We start from the raw sequence: 20,641 nt of genomic DNA, 5'->3' as shown, positions 1-20,641 counted from the left end.
AGCCGTGGGATGTCATAGCTTGTTTAGGTAACTAGGTCTTTGTGTAGCCAGCTCAAGTGTTAAGAGGTATGAGTTTGATCCTGCAGTTAACAGAACCATGGAAGGACTGTAGGTGAGCATATCTTGGACGTTTGCAGAGTAGGCATACCTGCTGCTCTGCCTGGCACGCTCTTGTTCTGAGGACTCCCTTTCTCCTCACTCCCCCGTCCTCTCTCTCTGCACCCCCCAACCCTATACACACCTCCCCAACTGATGCTGATCCTTTTCTCTTCCCACACCTAGGACCACTAAATGGGAGGTCTCTCAAGATCTTTTTGTCCCTGAAAATTATATCATTTATAATGGTAATTTGTGGCATTCTACCCAGTCTGAGCCTATATAACTTATACTGTTACTTGGTTAATGAGAAATGTGAGGTTTAAGGTTCTTCAGCAGGAGTCTGTGATATGTTACCGTGACTGCAGTTTTACACCAGAATTCCAACAGTTACAGTATTTTCTCCTCATATATTTTCTTTATTTATATATGAACATAAAAATGTTCATGTTTGCCTATTTCACATGTTTTACATGCTACCCTTTCATACTTAAGCTCCCCATCAATGCTTTTTTGCTTTTGTTTATATTCTTGTTGTGCCTAATGGTGGTCTCAGTTTAAAATTCTGTTTGTTTTTTTTTTAATTACCTTAACATTTAGTCATTCAAAATATATGTATTCCAAACACAGCTAGATGTTGGAAATACAAAGATGCCCTCAAGGTAATTGCATTTTGGTAGGGAGGCAGACTTGCAGATGGTCACATGTCATGGGATGTATACCGTAATAGTTGTGTGCAGAAAGGAGTCCTAAGGAGAAAGGCAGAGAGATGCCCTCAGGGCCTCTCCAGGGGAGTTTTCACAGAAGAGTGATACCTGAGCAAGGACAGGGACAGAAGGGCATTTCAGGCCCACGGACATGTGCGGAGGCCCAGAGGCATGTCAACAATGCACTGTGATGGGGAAACTGAATCACTCGCTGTTAAGTGGACCATGAGTGTGGTGAGAAGGAAAAGCAGGTCTCAGAGGTTCTTGCATGACACCAGGAGTGGCTTAGGTCTTATTCTGAAGGAGGTGAGGGGGAAGTCATATTTTAAACCAGAATTTGGCCAGAATTGTGTGTTAAAAAGGGCATAGAGTGGGGACTTCCCCATTGCTCCAGTGGCTGGGACTCAGTGTTCCCAACGCAGGCAGGCCTGGGTTCAATCCCTGGACAGGAAACTGGCTCCCACATGCCACAGCTGAGACCTGGCACTGCTAAATATAAAAGAAAATAAAAAAGGCACGTAGTGGCATGGAAGACTGATTCAAAGGGGCAAAACAGGCAGGGAGACCAGGGAGGAAGCTATTGTGATAAAGAGCACAGGCTAGACATGAATGAGAAGACAGGATTGATTCTTTTTTTTTTTTCAGGATTGATTCTTAAAGGCCTTGTTAGCAGGATGAAATGGATTGGGTGTAAAGGGTGAGGGAGGAGAGGTCTAGAATGATGTAAACTGAGGAGTGAGGATGGCATGGAGGGTATTGATTGATATTTCAGGAGAACGATCAGGTTGTAGGATTGTTCAGAGGAGAAATGAATTCACTTTTGGAAAGGCCAAATCGAAGAAGCGAGAGAACAGTGCAGGGGAGTCAGGAGCAAATATTTGCAAGCGGTTGAGTAGGTGAGAGCACTCAGCGCTGCGTGGAGTGAGAAGAGGGCTGGAGAGGTTTGCACACATGAAAGGAAGTGGGAGGGAAAAAGACATATTTGTAGTTTAGGGAGAAAATTTCCCCCAGCTTGAGAATCTCTGAATTAGAGAAATGGGATGGATTTTCTACTTGACAAGAATCGAGAATTAAAAACCAGAGTAGGAACATTTCAGAATTGTAGCTAAGGACAGGAAGGCATGCTGGAGAGTGGTGTCACACTGTGCCGAGGGTTAGGAGAAGGAAGACCGGAAAGAGGCCAGGTCTGCTAATTAGATTCGAAAGAAATATTAGTGTTTGTTATGCCTTTTATAGTAGCAATGAATGAAAAATAGTTCAGACGTCCGGCATTTAACGTTATATGGGAGAAACTTAAATTGACATGGAGGAGTGTTTTTAACATTAAGTTTTTAAAAATCAGGTGACGAAACTATGTGTGTGATTGAGGAGAGACTATGTCCACAGGCATAGAGACAAGCATTCGCTGAAATAGTATCTGGCTTACTGGGTGTCGATTTTAGTCTTCTTTGTGCTTTTTTGTATCCTCTGAATTTTTATAATGAACATGTATCACTTTGGTAATTTAAAAAATATATTAAGAAATTAAGGAATATAAAGGTGATTATGCAGCCCCTAAAATATTTTATTAAAACTATTTATTAATGTAAGGAAGTACTCAGAATACAGTTGATAAGATAAACCATATTTGGTTTAAACCAGGATAAACCATATTTGGTATGGTCCGTGTTTTAAATTTAAAAATACGTACTTTTTTATCTATGAATGAAAAAATAAGGAAACTAGTAGTAAAAGTTAAGAGTAGTTATTCCAGAGTGTAAAATTGTGAGCAGTTTGTCTTTGCTTGTGTGTTTCTATGTTTCCAAATTTTCCATAATTAACATGCTGAGTAGTGTAGGATAGTGGTTAGAAACAAGGTCCGTGCCAAGATAAGGCTTGAGCTTGAGTCCTGTCTCTACCCTTGGAGAGCTGTGGGGCCTTGGCTAAGTTATTTCACTTCTCTGTGCCGTAGTCTCACCACTGAAACGGGGTAGTGAAGCTAACTCTCTCACAGGGTTGTTGTGAGGATTGCCCCTTCGTGGAGGTTAAGTTCTTATTTAGAATACTGCCTGACACTTAGGAAGCAATGATGCCTGTTAGCTGTACTGACGATTACTACTATTACTTTTATCATCAGAAAAACAAACTTCTAAGAATTACCAATTTAGAAGTCATTTAACGATCTAGAAGCCTAATAACAAGCAATTTCGGGGCCAGGTTGGCTAGAAGCTGATTTGCAGTGGTTGAAAGGAGATAAGAAACTAATACAACGAAATATGAACTGCCCTAGAGTAGCTTATATAGGAGCACTTTTGTCTTGAGTTTGCACCCGTGTACTCTAATTTATTTGACATAATGGTAACTTTCTAATGTACACTTTGATTTAACTTTTAAGACTAAGTGAAGGGACTTCCCCAGTAGTCCAGTGGCTAAGACTCTGCACTCCCAGTGTAGGGGGCCCAGGTTGGATCCCTGGTCAGGGAACTAGATTCCACATGCCACAACTGAGTTTGCATGCTGCAAGTAAAGCCTGGCACAGCCAAATAAATTTTAAATGAAAAATTTTTTAAAACAAGTAAAAGAGGCAGACAAAACAAATGTGATGGATGAAACCTGTAAACTAGATCAGATTTGCTTTAGACCTTAGCGCCCCACTGTGACTGAATTTGTTAACTTTCCCTCAGGGACACTGGCTTTATAAAGATAGCAATCAAAAATAAAATATTACAATTTAATATCAATTCATTGATCCTAATAATAGCTACATTTTTTTTTTCTTACTATGTGAAAATCTAACATCAGGACATCCTGTTCTTTGTTTTTCTTTTTTAGGCAAAAATTTATTTAGACCCACTCATTCCATGTATGGAATTTTCTCGGATACATATGGTGGTTGGGGTGGGGCGGGGGGGTAGTAGTTTACTCACTAAATTGTTTCAGACTCTTTCTACTCCATGAACTGCAGCCAGGCTCCTCTGTCCATGGGATTTCCCAGGCAAGAATACTGGAGTGGGTTGCCATTTCCCTCTCCAGGGCATTCTGTTCTTATTCTGTGTCAGAATAAAAGTTTTGATGAAGATGAAACCTTACCAGTGTAGTTCCTAACCTGTCTTAATTTATTTTACAGCATGTGCTTGACTTTCTTTCCTTTGCCTTGTCCACAGAAAGAGCTCAAAAAGTGGGATGAGTTTGAAGATGTTTTAGAGGAGAGGAGGCATGTCAGTGACTTGAAGTTTGCAATGAAATGCTACACACCTCTTGTCTATAAGGGAATTACTCCTTGTAAGCCAAGTGATATTAAATGTAGTGTTCTCAATTCTGAAGAGATTCATTATGTCATTAAACAGGTAAGTGATTCCATCTTACCCATACCCAGATTCATTCATTGTGTACAAATTTCTTTCTCTTCTAGATTCTGTGAATTTATTTTGCTATTTTTAATGTATCTTCTTGGATTTCACTATATTAAGTACATTCATCCAGTATTTATTTTACCTATAATGCATGTTAGCCTCTTTGCTAGACGTTGTGTCTAATAGCTAGTTGAGCAGAGTTCTTGACCTCTTGAGTGTTTAATAGGAAATGATGACAGGTGTGCAGTCAGTTACAATGAAATACATACACAAGACATGCTAGTGGGAGGCCAGTGTACAAGGACATTAATTAATCATAAGGGCAATTAATTTTGTGCAGGGAGTAAGAGAAGTTATTTTTTAAATGAGGCTTGAAAGATGTGTAGGGACTTTCCATGTGAAATGGATGAAGAAGAGTGTTCCTAGCAGAACAAATAACTTCTTTCCTGTGGTTTTCAAACCTCATGCCACATTAAAATTATTCAGGGAGCCTTTAAAAGTCCCTGTACCTACATCTCACATTTGGGTGAATGAAGTGAAGGAAAGGCAGAATCAAGGCTGATGGAGCCATTCACTGAGTTAGGGGCTTAGAAGAGGGATGAGAAGAGGGCTGAAGAGAGAAGCTGTGCTCCGTGCTCTGGACACATTACTTGAGATGTCCAGGTCGAAGTCCTAGGCTGGCATGATTGGAGCTTCGTGGTGGCAGCCCTTCGTGTGGTAGTGTGCGTCTACACCTTGATATTCCTGGAGAGATCGTCCTTCTTTGACATTTAAGTGGAGGTGAGTCAGGTTTATGGAAAATTCTTAATTTTTTTTTTTTTGGCCATCCCACATGGCTTGCAAAATCTTAATTCTCTGACCAGGGGGTTGAACCTGGGCCTATGGCAGTGAAACTACAGAGTCCTAACCACTGATCTGCCAGGGAATTCTCAGGAAAACTCTTCATTGTCTTGATTAGCTGCTATCTGTTTTCCTCTGATGTAGACTTATGACCTATGCTGTTAATCGTATTGTTTTCATCTAGCGTGATCTGTCTTGGGGAAGTTATTAGTCTTCTCTCACTTCACGTAAGTGAAGTCAAGTTTCCTCATCTGTTAGAAGATAAAGACAGTTGTTTTCAATACTGACTCTTTGTGAGAATCACCTAGAGAACTTCTGCAGAAGTTAATCACAATTTTCCACACGTATGTAAACTCTGTGAAGGCAAGAATTTTTTTGTCTCTCTCTTTTAAATTGCTATATTCCTGGTACCTAGAACATAGTGCACGTTCAATAAATACTTCCTGAATTCATGGAAAAAAAAAATACTTTGGTCCCATCCATAGAGATTCTTACCTAATTGGTCTAGGTTAGGACCCAGGCGTTCTTCTCTTTTCTTTGTCTCCTCCCTTTCTCCTAAATGGCACTTTTGAATTGCCTGGTCTCCTTGAACCTCCAAATCTACCTCCATATACTCGTGACAGATGACTTTTCTTCCTACTTCACAAAAAAAATTTAAGCCATTATGTGAGAACTCTTTGAACTTGCTGTGATCAGGCTTCTAATTTACCTTCTAATTTACCTAATACACATCATTTTCTTAAATGGAGCCCCTTCTGTTTGATTTAGTCCCCACCCCACTCCTTCGCTCTGGATCCCTCCTCCCTCCTCCTCCTCATCCTCAGGGACTTGGCTCTCTTGCCTGTCCAGTCAGATGCCTCAGCTTCTTCCTCTTTATCAGCTCTTTACCATCAGCTTTTAATATGCTCGCTGCTCTTCCAGCTTAAATAGACCCCCTTTGACCACGTTCCTTCTCTCCTTAGTACCCCTCCCTTCCTTTCCTACCTCTCTCCCCTTTGAAGAAGTTGGCTGGTTTCTATGGACTGGCTTCCAACCCCTTGTAGTAGTTCTTCCCAAGACTGTGAATGACTTCCTTCCTTGTGACTAAAATCAACCTAGTTCAAATCCTGGTTGACTTTTGGCACATGCTTTCTCCTTCCTTTCCATGACACCTTACTCTTCCACTTGCCCACCACATCTGTTTATTATTCCTCAGTTGTCTTTACGGGCTTCTTTTTTTTAACCTATCTCTTTAAATACTGCTGTTCCTCAAGATTTTGTTTTCTCCCCTTATTCTACTCACTCACTGGGCAGTTTTATTCATTGCCAGAATTTTAAGTACCTTCCTTATACTAATGTCTCCATATCTTAATATTCAGTTCAGTTTAGTTGCTCAGTCGTGTCCTGCTCTTTGCGACCCCATGGACTGCAGCATGCCAGGCTTCCCTGTCCATCACCAACTTCCAGAGCTTACTCAAACTCATGTCTATTGCATCAGTGATACCACCCAACCATATCATCCTCTGTCATCCCCTTCTCGTCCTGCCTTCCATCTTGCCCAACATCAGGGTTTTTCCAGTGAATCAGTTCTTCACACCAGGTGGCCAAAGTATTGGAGCTTCAGCTTCAGCATCAATCCTTCCAATGAATATTCAGGACTGATTTCCTTTAGGATTGACTGGTTGGATCTCCTTGCAGTCTAAGGGACTCACAAGAGTATTCTCCAGTACCACAGTTCAAAAGCATCAATTCTTCGGTACTCAGCTTTCTTTATAGTCCGACTGTCCCAACTGTACATGACTACTGGAAAAACCATAGCTTTGTCTAGACAGACCTTTGTCACTAAAGTAATGTCTCTGCTTTTTAATATGCTGTCTAAGTTGGTCATGGCTTTTCTTCCAAGAAGCAAGCATCTTTTAATTTCATGGCTACAGTCACCATCTGCAGTGATTTTGGAGCCCCCCAAAGTAAAGTCTGTCACTGTTTCCATTGTTTCCCCATCTGTTTGTCATGAAGTGATAGGACCGGATGCCATGATCTTAGTTTTCTGAATGTTGAGTTTTAAGCCTACTTTTTTACTCTCCTCTTTCGCTTTCATTAAGAGGCTCTTTAGTTTTTCTTTTCTTTCTTCCAAAAGGGAGATGTCATCTGTGTATCTGAGGTTATTGATATTTTTCCTAGCAATCTTGATTATAATATTACTGTATAAAAATAGTATATTATAAATAATATAGATAGTATCTATTGCTTCAGCCTGGATCTCTTTGGAGTTTCATATGTGTATTTTTGTAGTTTATTGGATATCCTCTTGGAAGTTCCAAAAGCACCTCATATTCAAGATGTATAAATCAAAGTCTTTGATTCACCTCGCCCTCATGCCATGGATATGCTCCCCCCCATCCCCTACCCCAGATGACCCTGTCTCCAAGAATGCTCCTCACTATGTGTTAGTTGCTCAAAGCAAAAATCTGGATGCCATCTTCCACTTCTTACTTTCCTCTCATACGCTGTCAGTCACTGAGAGCTGCTGAAGTGCTCTCCTAACAGTGAGGTGCTCTCCTAAAAATAGCACTTGTCTATTTTCTTTCCATCTCTGCTGCCACTTCTGCACCTCAGGCTCCCTTTATCTCACAGAGTGCGGTAGCATGAAGTGATTATGTCTGCATTTAAGAGGCCATTCAGGTTTGTGAGATGGAGAATAGACTGAAGAGGGACAACATTGGACACAAGCAGTTGGAAGACTAGCTGCTTTTAGGTTTCCAGGAAGAGGGGTCTATCGGGACGGCATGTCTGTTGGGCAGATGAGAAGCCCAGCTGCACAGAATAAGAGACCAGGTCATTCTCTGCTTCTCTGGTTTCTTCCAGTGCCTTGAAGAAGTCATTCCTCCTGAATAAGAAGCCTGTTAACTTGTGTTCTTCATCTGTTCACATCCTTCCTGTCTCTAGGTGTCTTGTCTTTCCTACTGCCCAGCATTCTTTGCTGGCTCAAACTGGCATGTACATTTCCTATCTGGAGGAAGGTTCCCTCCTGGCCTTGTATTCTTTCTTTTAAATCTCCAGTTCTCTTTCCCTTCTTATCCTGACTCCTTAGAAGTATAGGCTGCCCTCTTCAGTTCAGTTTAGTCACTCAGTTGTGTCTGATTCTTTGTGACCTCATGGGCTGAGGCACGCCAGGCTTCCCTGTCCATCACCAACTCCTGGAGCTTACTCAAACTCATGTCCATTGAGTTGGTGATGCCATCCAACCATCCCATCCTCTGTTGTCCCCTTCTCTTCCTGCCACCAATTTTTCCCAGCATCAGGGTCCTTTCCAATGAGTTAGTTCTTTGCTTCAGGTGGCCAAAGTATTGGAGTTTCAGCTTCAGCATCAGTCCTTCCAATGAATATTCACGATTGATTTCCTTAGGATGGACTGGTTGGATCTCCTTGCAGTCCAAGGGACTCACAAGAGTCTTCTCCAACACCACAGTTCAAAAGCATCAATTCTTTGGTGCTCAGCTTTCTTTATAGTCCAACTCTCATATCTATACATGACTACTGGAAAAACCATAGCTTTGATGAGATGGACCTTTGTTGAGAAAGTAATGTCTCTGCTTTTTAATATGTTGTCTAGGTTGGTCATAACTTTTCTCCCAAGGAGCAAGAGTCTTTTAATTTCATGGCTGTAGTCACCATCTACAGTGATTTCAGAGCCCCCCAAAATAAAGTCTGACACTGTTTCCATTGTTTCCCCATCTATTTCTCATGAAGTGATGGGACCAGATGCCCTCCTCACATCCCAATTTCAGAAGTTCATTTGCTGAAATTCATCAAGTTACTGTGGGTCTCCAAGTAACCCGACCCCAGGGACCCGTTTAGTCCCCACTTTGTCCGTTATTGCTGTGTCACTGTTGTTGGACACTCTTCTTCAAGCTGTCTTACCTGGACGTCTGTGACATCACACAAGTGGTTCTCTTCTTACACCTTCTTGTTAATCCATTTTATATGTTTCTACATCTGCCAGTGTTTCTCAGGATTGAATCTTAACAGCCTCTTTCTCTTCCTCTCTGTAGTCTCCCTGATCGATTTTATCCATTCTCATCATTTCAGTTTTCATCTATAGTCTGATGCTATCCAAACGATATCTCTGCCCTTGGCTAGATTATTGGCATTCAGAGTTTAATCTCTGACAGCCCTATTCCCTGCTGGGTATCTAATTTCTGTGTCTCACAAATACCTCAGAGTCAGCATATCTGCCTTCTTAACCCCAGCAGTGTCCCTGTCTACACTCTGTTGAGAGGATGGCCCTACTACCCGTTCTTTTGCCTAAACCTGAGCGTCACTCTGCCCTTACCCTTCTCTTCAGCACCCATTCTTACCTTTGTTTGGGGCTCTTCTGTCTCTGGTCTGAACTATCTTGATAGGTTTCCAAGTGTACTCCGTTTCCTAGGCTCATTTCCTGAAATCCATTGCCACCGAATCCTTGAGTCCTCCTTTTTTCCCTCTTTCTAATTCTGCCTTTCCGTCCTCTCTTCCTAACTGGCCGTTGCTAGGATTACCTGCCTAATTACGTCACCAGTAACTTTAATCCTCTTGTGCCCCAGTCTGCCTTCCAGACTGCCCAGGCTCTGTGTCAGTGCAGCTCTCTGCTCATGTCTCCAGGTACCGGGCTGCTCCCGGGAGGACGGGCAGAGCTGTGCACATCAGTGATCTCCAGACCTGAGACCCCTTCTTACATCAGTCCCTTCCCGTCCCCTAAATCTGCCACACCGTAAGCTCTTACTAGACTCCACCCTCTTGCCATTAGCAAACAGTCATGTTTTTACTTTGGAATAATGAGAAAGATCAGAAGTTGTTTTCCTCAGGTGTCTGCTCCTTGTCTTCAGGTGTGTCTGTATCTGCAGCCTCCCATGTGTGCTTTAGTCTGGGCTCGGTGACAAGGCCTTTGATGAGCACACGTTAATCTCTTGTGAGACTTGTAGCAGGAGCCTCTCCCTGTCTCTGTCTTCAGCCTTTCTTTCCCTGTTGATTCTTCCCTTAATCTGACCACAGGTCCAATGCCACCAAACTTTACACTTAAAAATAGTTAAAATGGTAAATGCCATGTTGTTATGTTTTATCCTAGTCTTTTCAATGCAGTGATGATGTAAAGGCTTTTCCAAGTTTGGAAGCATTGTTGCTGTATGTTGTCCTCGCCGTGCTCCTCGTTCAGACTTTTCAGCTGTTCGCTCTACGGCCGCTGCCTTCACTTCCCACCTCTGTTCACTCAGGCTCCGGCCTGTTCATATTCAGCGCTGGTTCTCTTCTGATCATATCACTAAACCTTTCTTGCTTCATCACTTTTCTGAGTATAAGGATAGCCTCTGAGTAAAATAAGGGAGTACCGGTTAAGAGGAAGCCGTTTATCTTGGTCCCACAGTCTTGGGCCTGTTGAACTGGCTCCTCGAAAGCTCAGATACAGGGACTTGCTGGCGATCCAGTGCTTAAGACTTTGCCATCCAGTGCTGGGGCTACGATCCCTGGTTGCGGACTTAAGATCCCACATGCCTCACAGCCAAAACCCAGAACATAAAACAAAAGTAATGTTGTAACAGATTGATGAAGACTTTTAAAATGGTCCATATTAAAAAAAAAAAGTCTTAAAATGTTAGAGAAAAGCTGAAATATGGAGCTAAGTAGAGGATAATTATACATTTGTGAAAGTACCAAATGCCACTGACTTACTTCCTTTGGTATGGCAATTTGTGTGTTAAATTCCCCTCAGTTTTTTCAAAAAGTATAACTCCTTCACTGCATGTGACTGGGGAGATTGGGGCTCTAACATCCCATCCTCGTCTTTAAGAGCTTTCTCCTTTAGTAAGAACAAATATTATTTATTACATAGATTTCAATCTTTTTCAAAGTGCTTTTTTAGGGGGAAGTTAAAGGAACAGATTAGGCTTCTTTGAGGACAGAAGCTATGACTTGTTCGTCTCCAGGCACTTGGCAGTCCCAGCACACAGCCAGCATTTTGTTCTCTGTACAGAAAGATGGGGCATGCCAAATGAATGAAGAGCGTTCCATTGTGAGGTCATGAATTTCACTAATTATCCTTTGATAGTTCAGAGATTTTTGTACCAGTGACCTGCATATGTGATACAATAAGTGGTTACTTCAGTAGAATCTTATATTTTCACCTTGTATGTTGTTACCTTGTAATAGCACTAAGCAATTAGATGAAGAGGTACAGTAATCTACTGAAAGTAACTACTCTCAAAGTATATGCTCTCAGACACTAGATTTTGAGCAGCAACTTAGAGAATTTGGATATAAGCTTAAATCATATCCATTTAAATTAAGAAGAAAACATGCCATTTGTGAGTTATATAACAGTCCATTTGGAACTGGTCCTGCTGATTTGAGCAAAAAGAATTTGGACTTTTTACTTTTCCCCAGAAATTTATCCCTGCTTTCCCTTTTAGCTTTCCAAGGAATCCCTTCAACCTGTCGAGGTCCTCCGAGAGGAAGCCTGTGAGATCCTGGATGAAATGAGCCACAAGCTGCGTCTAGGAGCCATTCGGTTTTTTGCCTTTGCCCTGAGTAAAATATTTAAACAGATTTTTTCAAAAGTGCGTGTAAATGAAGAAGGGATTCAGAAAGTGAGTATTGCTTGTTAAAAAACAATCTCTTCTTCAACCCATCACCGTTTCTTCAACTCAGAGGCATCTCAGTGTGCACTGGATGAGTAGCTCCTGGCTATCAAGCGGCGTCTGGCCGGAGCAGAAAGCAGTTCTGCCTCTCTGATGGGTGTTTCTCCCGCTTCCCTTCAGACCTGCAGGCTTCAGACAAACCGACTTAGTCACTTACGCACAGACTTGACAGACTAAGCTCATGTCAGGTGTTCACTGAGTACTAAGAGAGTTTCTCTACATGTTTCACTGAAGTCTACAACATTTTCCTGTGACTCACACACCTTTCTGGCATGTTTTTCCTATAAACAAAGACATTCTCTTGTGGTGTAATTATCAAAAGAAGCAAATTACCACTGACACAATGCTGGTAACACAGATCTTTTTCATGTTTCACCAGCTGTCCCAGCTCTGTCACATACAGGCAAGGAAAGTCCTACGTCATGTGTCATGGTCAGCGTCCGTATCTCTTTGGAGTCTTTTAATCTAGAACAATTCCTTAGTCTTTGTTTGTGTTTCATGAAACTGCTTTTGAAGGAAACAGACCAGGCGTTTTCTGCTGCCCCTTGATCTGGATGGGAGCTGTTTCCTCACTCAGGCTAAGGCCATGTCCTCAGTGTGTCCGCCTGTGAGCGGGTGGCCTCTGCTGGTTCCCGGTAATGCTCACGTTCGTCAGTCGGTCACCACTCTCTGCCATGTCTCTGCACTGTAGTTACTCTCTGTCCCCTTGTAATTAATACACATCTTGGGGAGTGCTTCAGATTCCTGTTTTCCATCATACTTTGCTCTGTTAGTTTTTATACCCACTGATGATTTTTTTCTTGAATCCAGTTACTACTGTTATGATTGCCAAATGCTGGTTTTTCTAATTCCATCACTCCTGTCATTTAATACTTTTTTTCTGGAAATAAGAGCTTTCTCTATGACGATTATTTTATCTATTTATTATTTAATACATTTTTTAAAATTTACTTGGAAGCTCTTACCTTCATTGGCCTTCCTGCTCATGCCTTTTAATGCTGTGTTTTTAATTCAGTCATCTACTTGGCTTCCAAGTATTTCTCCTTTTCCTCCTATGACTAATTTCCAACTTGCTGACTTACTGTTGGGATCTCTGCAGGAGGGTGTTTGGTACAGTGCTAGGGGCAGGGAGTGTTGCTGGCTAGTTCCTAACTGACTACAAACTACCTTACCTCAGTTGATTGTGTACTTAGAGTTCAGAAAAGCAGACGGTATGTGGACACACTGGGTCTGTTTGAGGTTGCTGACCTGAGAAATGTATTGGGAAGTTCATTTGCATTTGTCCCTGCTACCGGGCACCCACTCTCCCTGAGTCCAGTGTAGAATAGAAAAGTACCATTCCTTTCCCTGGTCCTAACAATGTGTCATTTTTTTCTTTTAATCTCTGAGAGAGAATTCTTGCTTTCTCTTCCTACACACCACCAGTCAGTCTAGTACAGCAGCTAATTGTTGACTTCTTAACTCGGACTGACTTCAGATTCATTCCCGGTTCCCAGCGAACATTAGTGGCATGACTAGGTCACAACCAAGGAAGCTGAATAAGGCTTAAGCCTTATTTACAAATATGTGCGTGATATTAAACAATGCATGTAAAATGCTCAATTGCTGCTCAACTAATATGTGTTAGTGATCATCACCATGACTATTATTACGATCTGTAAATTTAAAATTTTTAATATTCTTGTATTATGTGAGATTATTTAGCTAGAACTCAGAAATAAGCTTTGTGTATGGGGTCAGAGAGGCAGAAAAACAGTGTTAGTGTCCCCCCTGTAGCACATTCTTCCACTTTCTGATCTAAGGTACAGTTTTAATAAGCCTGAAAGCTGAAAGTGTTCCAAGTGTAACCTTTGTCTTAAAGCTCCAGCGAGCCATCCGGGAGCATCCGGTTGTCCTGCTGCCCAGCCATCGGAGCTACATCGACTTTCTGATGTTGTCTTTCCTTCTGTACAACTATGACTTACCTGTGCCGGTCATAGCAGCAGGAATGGGTATGCTTCGGTCTTCTACTTTCCTTTTTTTTGTTGTTATTAAAGCTTTCACTGGAATGATTTTAACAATTCCAAGGAAGTTGAAGAAAATGATGAAAATATAACAATCTCTCTCTCCTTCCCTCCAGTTCCAGGTGTAATCATTGGATTGTGTCCTCTGTATTGTGCTCTACTGGCCTGAACAGACATAAGCAAGCTTGTGTGCACATAGGGCTTTTGGTTTAGGTTGAAAAAGGAGATTATACTACCCTACTGTTTGTTTGTTTTTTATTTGATAGTGTATCAATGGCTATCTCTGTAGGTCAGTAAATAGATCTAAACTTTTTTAAAAAGTAAAAAAATTTTAAAAAATCTAAAGGGACTTCCATGGTGATCTATTGATTAAGACTTCACATTTCTAATGTAGGCGATGCGGGTTCAGTCCCTGGTCAGGGAACTAAGATCCCACATGCTGTGCAGTGCAGCCATAAAATAAAAAATATTTTAAATCTTAAAAAAAAAAAATAGGTCTAAACTCTTTTTACTGTTTTTCAATTGTGTTAAAATGCACAAAGCATAAAATTTGCCATCTTCATCATTTTTCAGTGCACAGTTCAGTGACGTAAAGTTCACACTGTTGTACTACAGTCTATCCACTGAAGTCTCCTCATCTTGCAAAAATGAAATTCTGTCTTCATTTAACACTTAACCTCTCATTCTATTCTCCCTGCAGCCCCTGGCAGCCACTATTCTGTTAATGCTTTCTATCTCTACAAATTTGACTATCCACTGCCTTCGGCAAGTGGGAGTCCACAGGATTTGTCCTTCCTTTACCAGCCTGCTTCACACAGCAGAGTGTCCTTAGGGTTCATCCATATTGTAGTGTCTGCCAGAATTTTCTTTTTTTTAAGGCTATATAATACTCCAGTGTATTGTTGTCCAGTTGCTCAGTCGTGTCTGACTCTTTGCAACCCCATGGACTACAGCATGCCAGGCTTCCCTGTCCTTCACTGTCTCCCACTGTTTGTATATACCATATTTTGTTTACTCATTTATCTATCCCTGGATACTTGGGATGCTTCCATTTTGTAGCTGCTGTGAATAGCGCTGCAGTGAGTGTAGATGGATAAATACCTGTTTGAGTCTCTGCTTTCAGTTCTTCCAGGTATATACCCAGAAGTAGAATTGCTGGGTTAGATGGTAATTTTGTTTTTAATTTTTTGAGGAGCTGCCATTTTGTTTTCTGTGGTGGCTGCACCCCGACAGTGCGTGCAGGTTCAATTTCTCCGCATTCAACCAACACTTATTATTTTCTGGTTTTTTAGATTTGTTTTTGTTTTGCTGTTAATAATAGTCTTCATAATGGGTTTGAAGTGATATCTCATCATGAGTATTTGTATTTCCCTGGTGATTAGTTATGTTAAGCATCTTTTCATATGCTTGTTGGCCAGGTCTATATCCTCTTCAGAGGAGTATTTTAAGTCCTTTGGATTGTTTGTTTTCTTTGTTGATGAGTTGTAGGAGTTCTGTATCAGATATGTGATTGTAAATATTTTATCCCTTTTCACTCTTTTGATTGTATCCTTTGATGAGTGGAAGTTTTTCATTTTGATTTACAGTCAGTGGTCTGTGTCCACAAGTTCTGTATCCATGGATTTAACCAGCCACAGATCAAAAATATTTGGAATAAAAACTCCAGAGAGTTCCAAAAAGCAATAATTGAACTTGCCATTCACAGGAAACTATTTGCATAGCATTTACAGTATACTTACAGCTATTTACAAGCGGTTCTATTAAGAATTATAAGTAATCTGGAGCTGATTTAAAGTGTACGAAGGTGTGCTAGGTTGTATGCAAATACTCTGCCCTTTTATATAAGGGACTTGAGCATCCCAGTGTTTTGGTACCACAGAGAGTCCCAGAACCAGTCCCCCACGGACTTCTCCCAACCCAAGGACAACTGTAGTCCAATTTGTCTGTTGTTTCTTTTATTTTCTGTGCTTTTGGTCTCATATCCAAGAAATCATTGTCAAATCCAATGTTATAAAGCTTTCCCCCTATATTTTCTTCTAGAAGTTCTATAGACTTAGGTTTTATATTTAGGTCCTTGATGTGTTTTGGTTTAATCTTTGTATGTGGTGTGACTCTTCTGGTAAGATCTAACTTCATGTCTAAGATTTTTATTGCTACATAATATGCAGCAGTGTGTATGTATCATCATGTAGTAGTTTTGCTGTAACAACTTTTCAGTATATTTTCGTATTAGTGCTTTTATTTCTGTAGAATTGATTCCAAGAAATAGGATTACCAACGCGAAGAAATTGTTTTTATCTCCCTTATAGGTAGCCAGGAAAGCTGGGATTCAGCCATGTATGCGCGTGCTCAGTCGTGTCTGACTCTTTGTGACCCCGTGGACCGTAGCCCACCAGGCTTCTCTGTCCCTAGGATTCTCCAGACAGAAATACCGGAGGAGTGGTTTGCTATTTCCTTCTCCAGGGGATCTTCCCGACCCAGGGATCAAACCTGGGTCTCCTGCATTGCAGTCAGATTCTTTATCTGAGCCACCTGGACTTAATCAACACCTTTGTTAATAAGCCCCGGTGGCACAGTGGTCAAGAATCTGCCTGCCAAAGCAGGAGCCTAAAGAGATATGAGTTTGATCCCTGGGCTGGGATAATCCCCTGGAAGAGGAAATGACAACCCACTCCAGTATTCTTGCCTGGAAAATTCCGTGGACGGAAGAGCCTGGTGAGCTACAGTCCATGAGGTCGCAAAGAGTCAGACACAACTGAGCACTAACAGTAAAATAAAAACTGCCAGGAACCTCAGCACTTTAAAAGTATTTCCATCTATATAGACGTGAAAAAGTTATTTGAAAATTAGAAAAAAATGAAAAGAACTTTTTAAAAACTGATAGTGACCTCTTTCTTTTCATTGTTGACTTTTCTTTTTTAATCTGTGCTTCTAAAAGAATATCGATATTTTTACCTGATGGGTAAAAAGGAAAGGAAAGAGTGAGCTAGTTTGGCCTACCTGTCCAGAGCATGAAGGATGTGTTGATGTGTCATCAAGGCCAGGCTTCCCAGGTGGCTCAGTGGGTAAAGAATCTGCCTGCCAGTTCAGGAAATGCCGGAGATGCTGGTTTGATCCCCTGGAGAAGGGCATGGCATTCCACTCCAATATTCTTTCCTGGAGAATCCCATGGAGAGAGGAGCCTGGCCAAGGACAGTCCATAGTGTCTTAAAGAGCTGGACACAAACTACTGAGCACTCACTCACATCGTTGAGGTCAGCAGCAGTACTGACTAAAAAGGTTGGCACGATGCCATAGTTGAGGCTGCTGCCCCTATCTCGAGCTGGTCTGGTTGTAGATGCAGTGGTGCATGGGAAGGAGGGTGCACGAGGTAACCCCCCTACCAGCACCTGCCCACTGAGGCCATTCTTTCCCATAATCCCATTAGATGTTTCTTCTTAAGATGAGGAGTGTCTTACATACCTAAAACCTATCTTAATAGAATTTGTTTGAGATATTTATTGGAAGTTGCACTCTGGATAAATATTAACCAGCCTTTCTTTGGTAGACTTCCTGGGAATGAAGATGATTGGCGAGCTGCTGCGGATGTCGGGGGCTTTCTTCATGCGCCGTACCTTTGGCGGCAATAAGCTCTACTGGGCCGTGTTCTCCGAATATGTGAAAACCATGTTACGGGTAAATGCAGATAACTACCCAGTGCTTTCAAGTTGTGCTTTCTTTTCACTGACGTTTGCTCTAAGGTCTTATTTAAATTCTTAACTTCTGAGTGGACCACTTAGCTGTTTCTTTCCCCTTGAGGAATGTACATAACCTCAGCAGTGTGTTTACTCTGTGTGGCTCCCTTGTTTAAGTTTCACTGCGAGCAGTGTTTGCTCAGAGGGCTGGGGAGGGACTCGGGAAAAGGAATCAAAAGAAGCGTTTATCACTTTGAGAGTAGGCAACGGGTTTTGTGTTTTGTTTTGTTTGTTTGTGTTTTCTCTTTAAAGAATGGTTATGCTCCTGTTGAATTTTTCCTCGAAGGGACAAGAAGCCGCTCTGCCAAGACATTGACTCCAAAATTTGGTAGGTTCCTTACAGATTGAAGGAAAAATACAAACCCAAAGGCTTCAGGTGTGGTGTCATCATAGCTGCTTAATAGAACATGACACTTCTTTTTTTTTTTTCAAGATGTTCTTTACCTTATAAGTGCAAGTGTTTCTTTATAAGTGCAACTGTCTATGTTATACTTATGGGCTTGGTATATAACATATACTGTTAGTATCTTCCCACGCCCTTGTTTACTCTCCTTTTCAATATGTATGAAAAGCTCTTTCTCTCTGCATTTCCAGGTCTTCTGAATATTGTGATGGAACCATTTTTTAAAAGAGAAGTTTTTGATACCTACCTTGTTCCAATCAGCATCAGTTACGATAGGATATTGGAAGAAACTCTGTATGCATATGAGCTTCTAGGGGTTCCTAAGCCGAAAGAATCTACAACTGTACGTAAAGCTTGATAGCCAAGCTTGACTTTACTGGAATTTATAGAAAATGCTACTTTATACATAGTCAACTAATTTCTGGATTTATTCCTATTTTTCCCCCCCTGTTGTGACACTCATAGGGATTGTTGAAAGCCAGGAGAATCCTCTCTGAGAAGTTTGGAAACATTCATGTGTACTTTGGAGACCCTATGTCGCTTCGATCTCTGGCCGCTGGGAGGATGGGTCGGAGCCCGTATAACTTGGTTCCCAGGTGCAAGGCCTGTGTTTTCATAACTGACATAGAAACAAGGATGAAAATCTAAAAGTGTAAATTGTAATTCTTGAGTTGACCACTTGCAGAACTGAAACTTGCTTTTCTGAGATGATACCCTGGAGAAGAGAAAGCTTCAATTAATGTGTATTCCAGACAGTTAGCTGCAGTGTGTATATTAAACGTGCCAAGCCAGACAGTGCTAAAACAAACACAGGGCCCCATTGCCCACTCTCAAAGTGACAGATGTTTCTTCTGATTCCTTCTCCTCAGGCTCCCTCCCCAGTAACCTACAAACTTAAAAGCACAAACAAGAAAAGTGTGTTAACAAGCACATGTATGGGAATTGTTGAGCACTTCTGGTAGGCCAGTCAGTATTTTTTTTTGATCCTGGAAAGGACTGTTTAGTAACAGTGAAAGGGAGTGAGTCCCTGTTCTCAAGAAGGTTATAGTTTTATGGGCAAGGAAATAGGTTCTCTCAGGATGCAGCTACAAACACGCATTTGGGGGGTTTCTTAATGCAGAAAAGTACACCTACGGGAGTAAAGGAGACAGACCCCCTGCTCAGCCAGGCCTCACGTGACTGCAGCATCGTTCATGATTTATCTGTAGTGCCAGTGGTCCCACAGCAGCTCCAGCTTCATTAGCTATCAGAAGCAGATAGTTAGCTTTTTGTAGCCACAAGCTTTCACTCTTTCCGTCTGAAATTGGCCAATTGTATCCATTACCAGGGAGTTCTCACTGGCTACAGCTTTTACATTATTTTGTGGGTTATTATGTGACTGCTGTCAGGCCATATGCATATCCTTGGTCCAACCAGCTGAGTACGTTCCTGATATCATCCAGTGCAGTGTTTAGTGACCCAAGCATGAGGAGTGTATCAGGTGAGGACCCTGACAACACCGGTCAGGTGCCCTGAAACTTCTCCGAAGGACGGTGTGGCAGTCAGGCCCACTGTACAGCCTAGCAATGCAGACATGAGCAGTTGTCAACAGAACATACACCTATCATAACCTGATCAGTGTGTTCTGCAAGAGACACGTTCAAAATACTATGGATTTGAACAAGGCATACAGTCCACTGGAGGAGGCATTAGTTTTCACAAAAGAACTGATCTATCCCACTTACAAAGCAGCAGAAGTGTTGTTTGTTTGTTTGTTTCGGCCTGAAACCAGGGATAATAGAACCCTGTTAGCTTGAGTATTTTTAATCACCTGTCAAGAGCATACTCTCAAGGCAAACAGATACTTTAGTAAAGTGCAGGTATATTTTTTCAATGTGACCCGAGAGAATTCAGTTGGCATAAAGCATGAGAATGCTCTAAAGGGTCTGTCTTCTCCCGTTCCCTTCTCCTCTCACGTTGTCTAAGTGGCAGAACTGTGATTGCTTGTTCTGTATTCTTCCTTTTAGATATATTCCTCAGAAACAGTCGGAGGAGATGCACACCTTTGTCACTGAAGTTGCCTACAAAATGCAGCTTCTCCAAATCCAAAACCTGGTCCTGAGCCCGTGGCCGCTAATAGTCGCTGTCCTGCTTCAGAACCGGCCATCCATGGACTTTGATGCCCTGTTGGAAAAAACTTTATGGCTGAAAGGCTTAACCCAGGCCTTTGGGGGGTTTCTTACTTGGCCTGGTATGTATGTGAGACATATGTGGTGAGAATGGTTGCTTTTTTTATTTATTAAATTTGGAAAACTTGTAGCCTAAACATGAAAAAACCCATTTAGGACTTTGAGCAAAGCATTGCTCAGAGAAAGAAAGCTTAGTTTGTTTTTATACTATAGGACATTGACCATAGCTTGTTGATTACTTGAGAATAATTGTCTATATGTCATGTCTCACTGTGAGACTCCAAGTAGAGAGAGGACTAGAACACCCTCCTTTGTATCTAGCAGAGTGGGAAATAAATAATGACTCTTTGTACTCCACATATTCTTCCCGCTACACCCACCTCTTTCTACAACATATTTGCAACCCTTTGCCTTACTGGATTATAAGGATTAAAGGGCTGGTCTTGCAGAACTATATACAATTCTCTGATAATAACAGCTTTGAAAACCTAATTGAAGTTGCGAATACTATGCTCAGAGTTTGGAGTATATATGACAGTAGTTAGCTTAAGTTACTTTCAAGCCCTTTGATTAAAAATTGTAGAGACTGCAATTGAAAACGCAGTCTTTCAAGGGGGGCACAACCCATAACATCCAGGATCTTAGTTCCCCAACCAAGGATCAGACCTGTGCCCCTACATTGGAAACATAGAGTTTTAACCACTGGACCTC

General features: G+C 41.6%; 1 protein-coding gene across 1 annotated transcript in view; it reads left to right on the top strand.

Moving 5' to 3' along the window:
* GNPAT (glyceronephosphate O-acyltransferase) overlaps positions 1-20,641 on the top strand; it is a 36,593-nt gene that overhangs the window by 5,717 nt on the left and 10,235 nt on the right. The window contains exons 2-9 of the mRNA XM_040242754.1: positions 3,947-4,129; positions 11,395-11,571; positions 13,484-13,613; positions 17,173-17,300; positions 17,612-17,687; positions 17,954-18,105; positions 18,228-18,358; positions 19,769-19,992. Of these exons, the coding sequence (XP_040098688.1) occupies positions 3,947-4,129; positions 11,395-11,571; positions 13,484-13,613; positions 17,173-17,300; positions 17,612-17,687; positions 17,954-18,105; positions 18,228-18,358; positions 19,769-19,992 (1,201 nt within the window). The remainder of the gene's footprint in view (positions 1-3,946; positions 4,130-11,394; positions 11,572-13,483; positions 13,614-17,172; positions 17,301-17,611; positions 17,688-17,953; positions 18,106-18,227; positions 18,359-19,768; positions 19,993-20,641) is intronic.

This window comes from Oryx dammah, unplaced genomic scaffold (assembly GCF_014754425.2).
Source record: "Oryx dammah isolate SB20612 unplaced genomic scaffold, SCBI_Odam_1.1 HiC_scaffold_6, whole genome shotgun sequence".
Lineage (NCBI taxonomy): Eukaryota > Metazoa > Chordata > Mammalia > Artiodactyla > Bovidae > Oryx > Oryx dammah.
The sequence above is the reverse complement of the archived record's forward strand: the minus strand, read 5'-3'. Positions and strand labels throughout refer to the sequence as shown.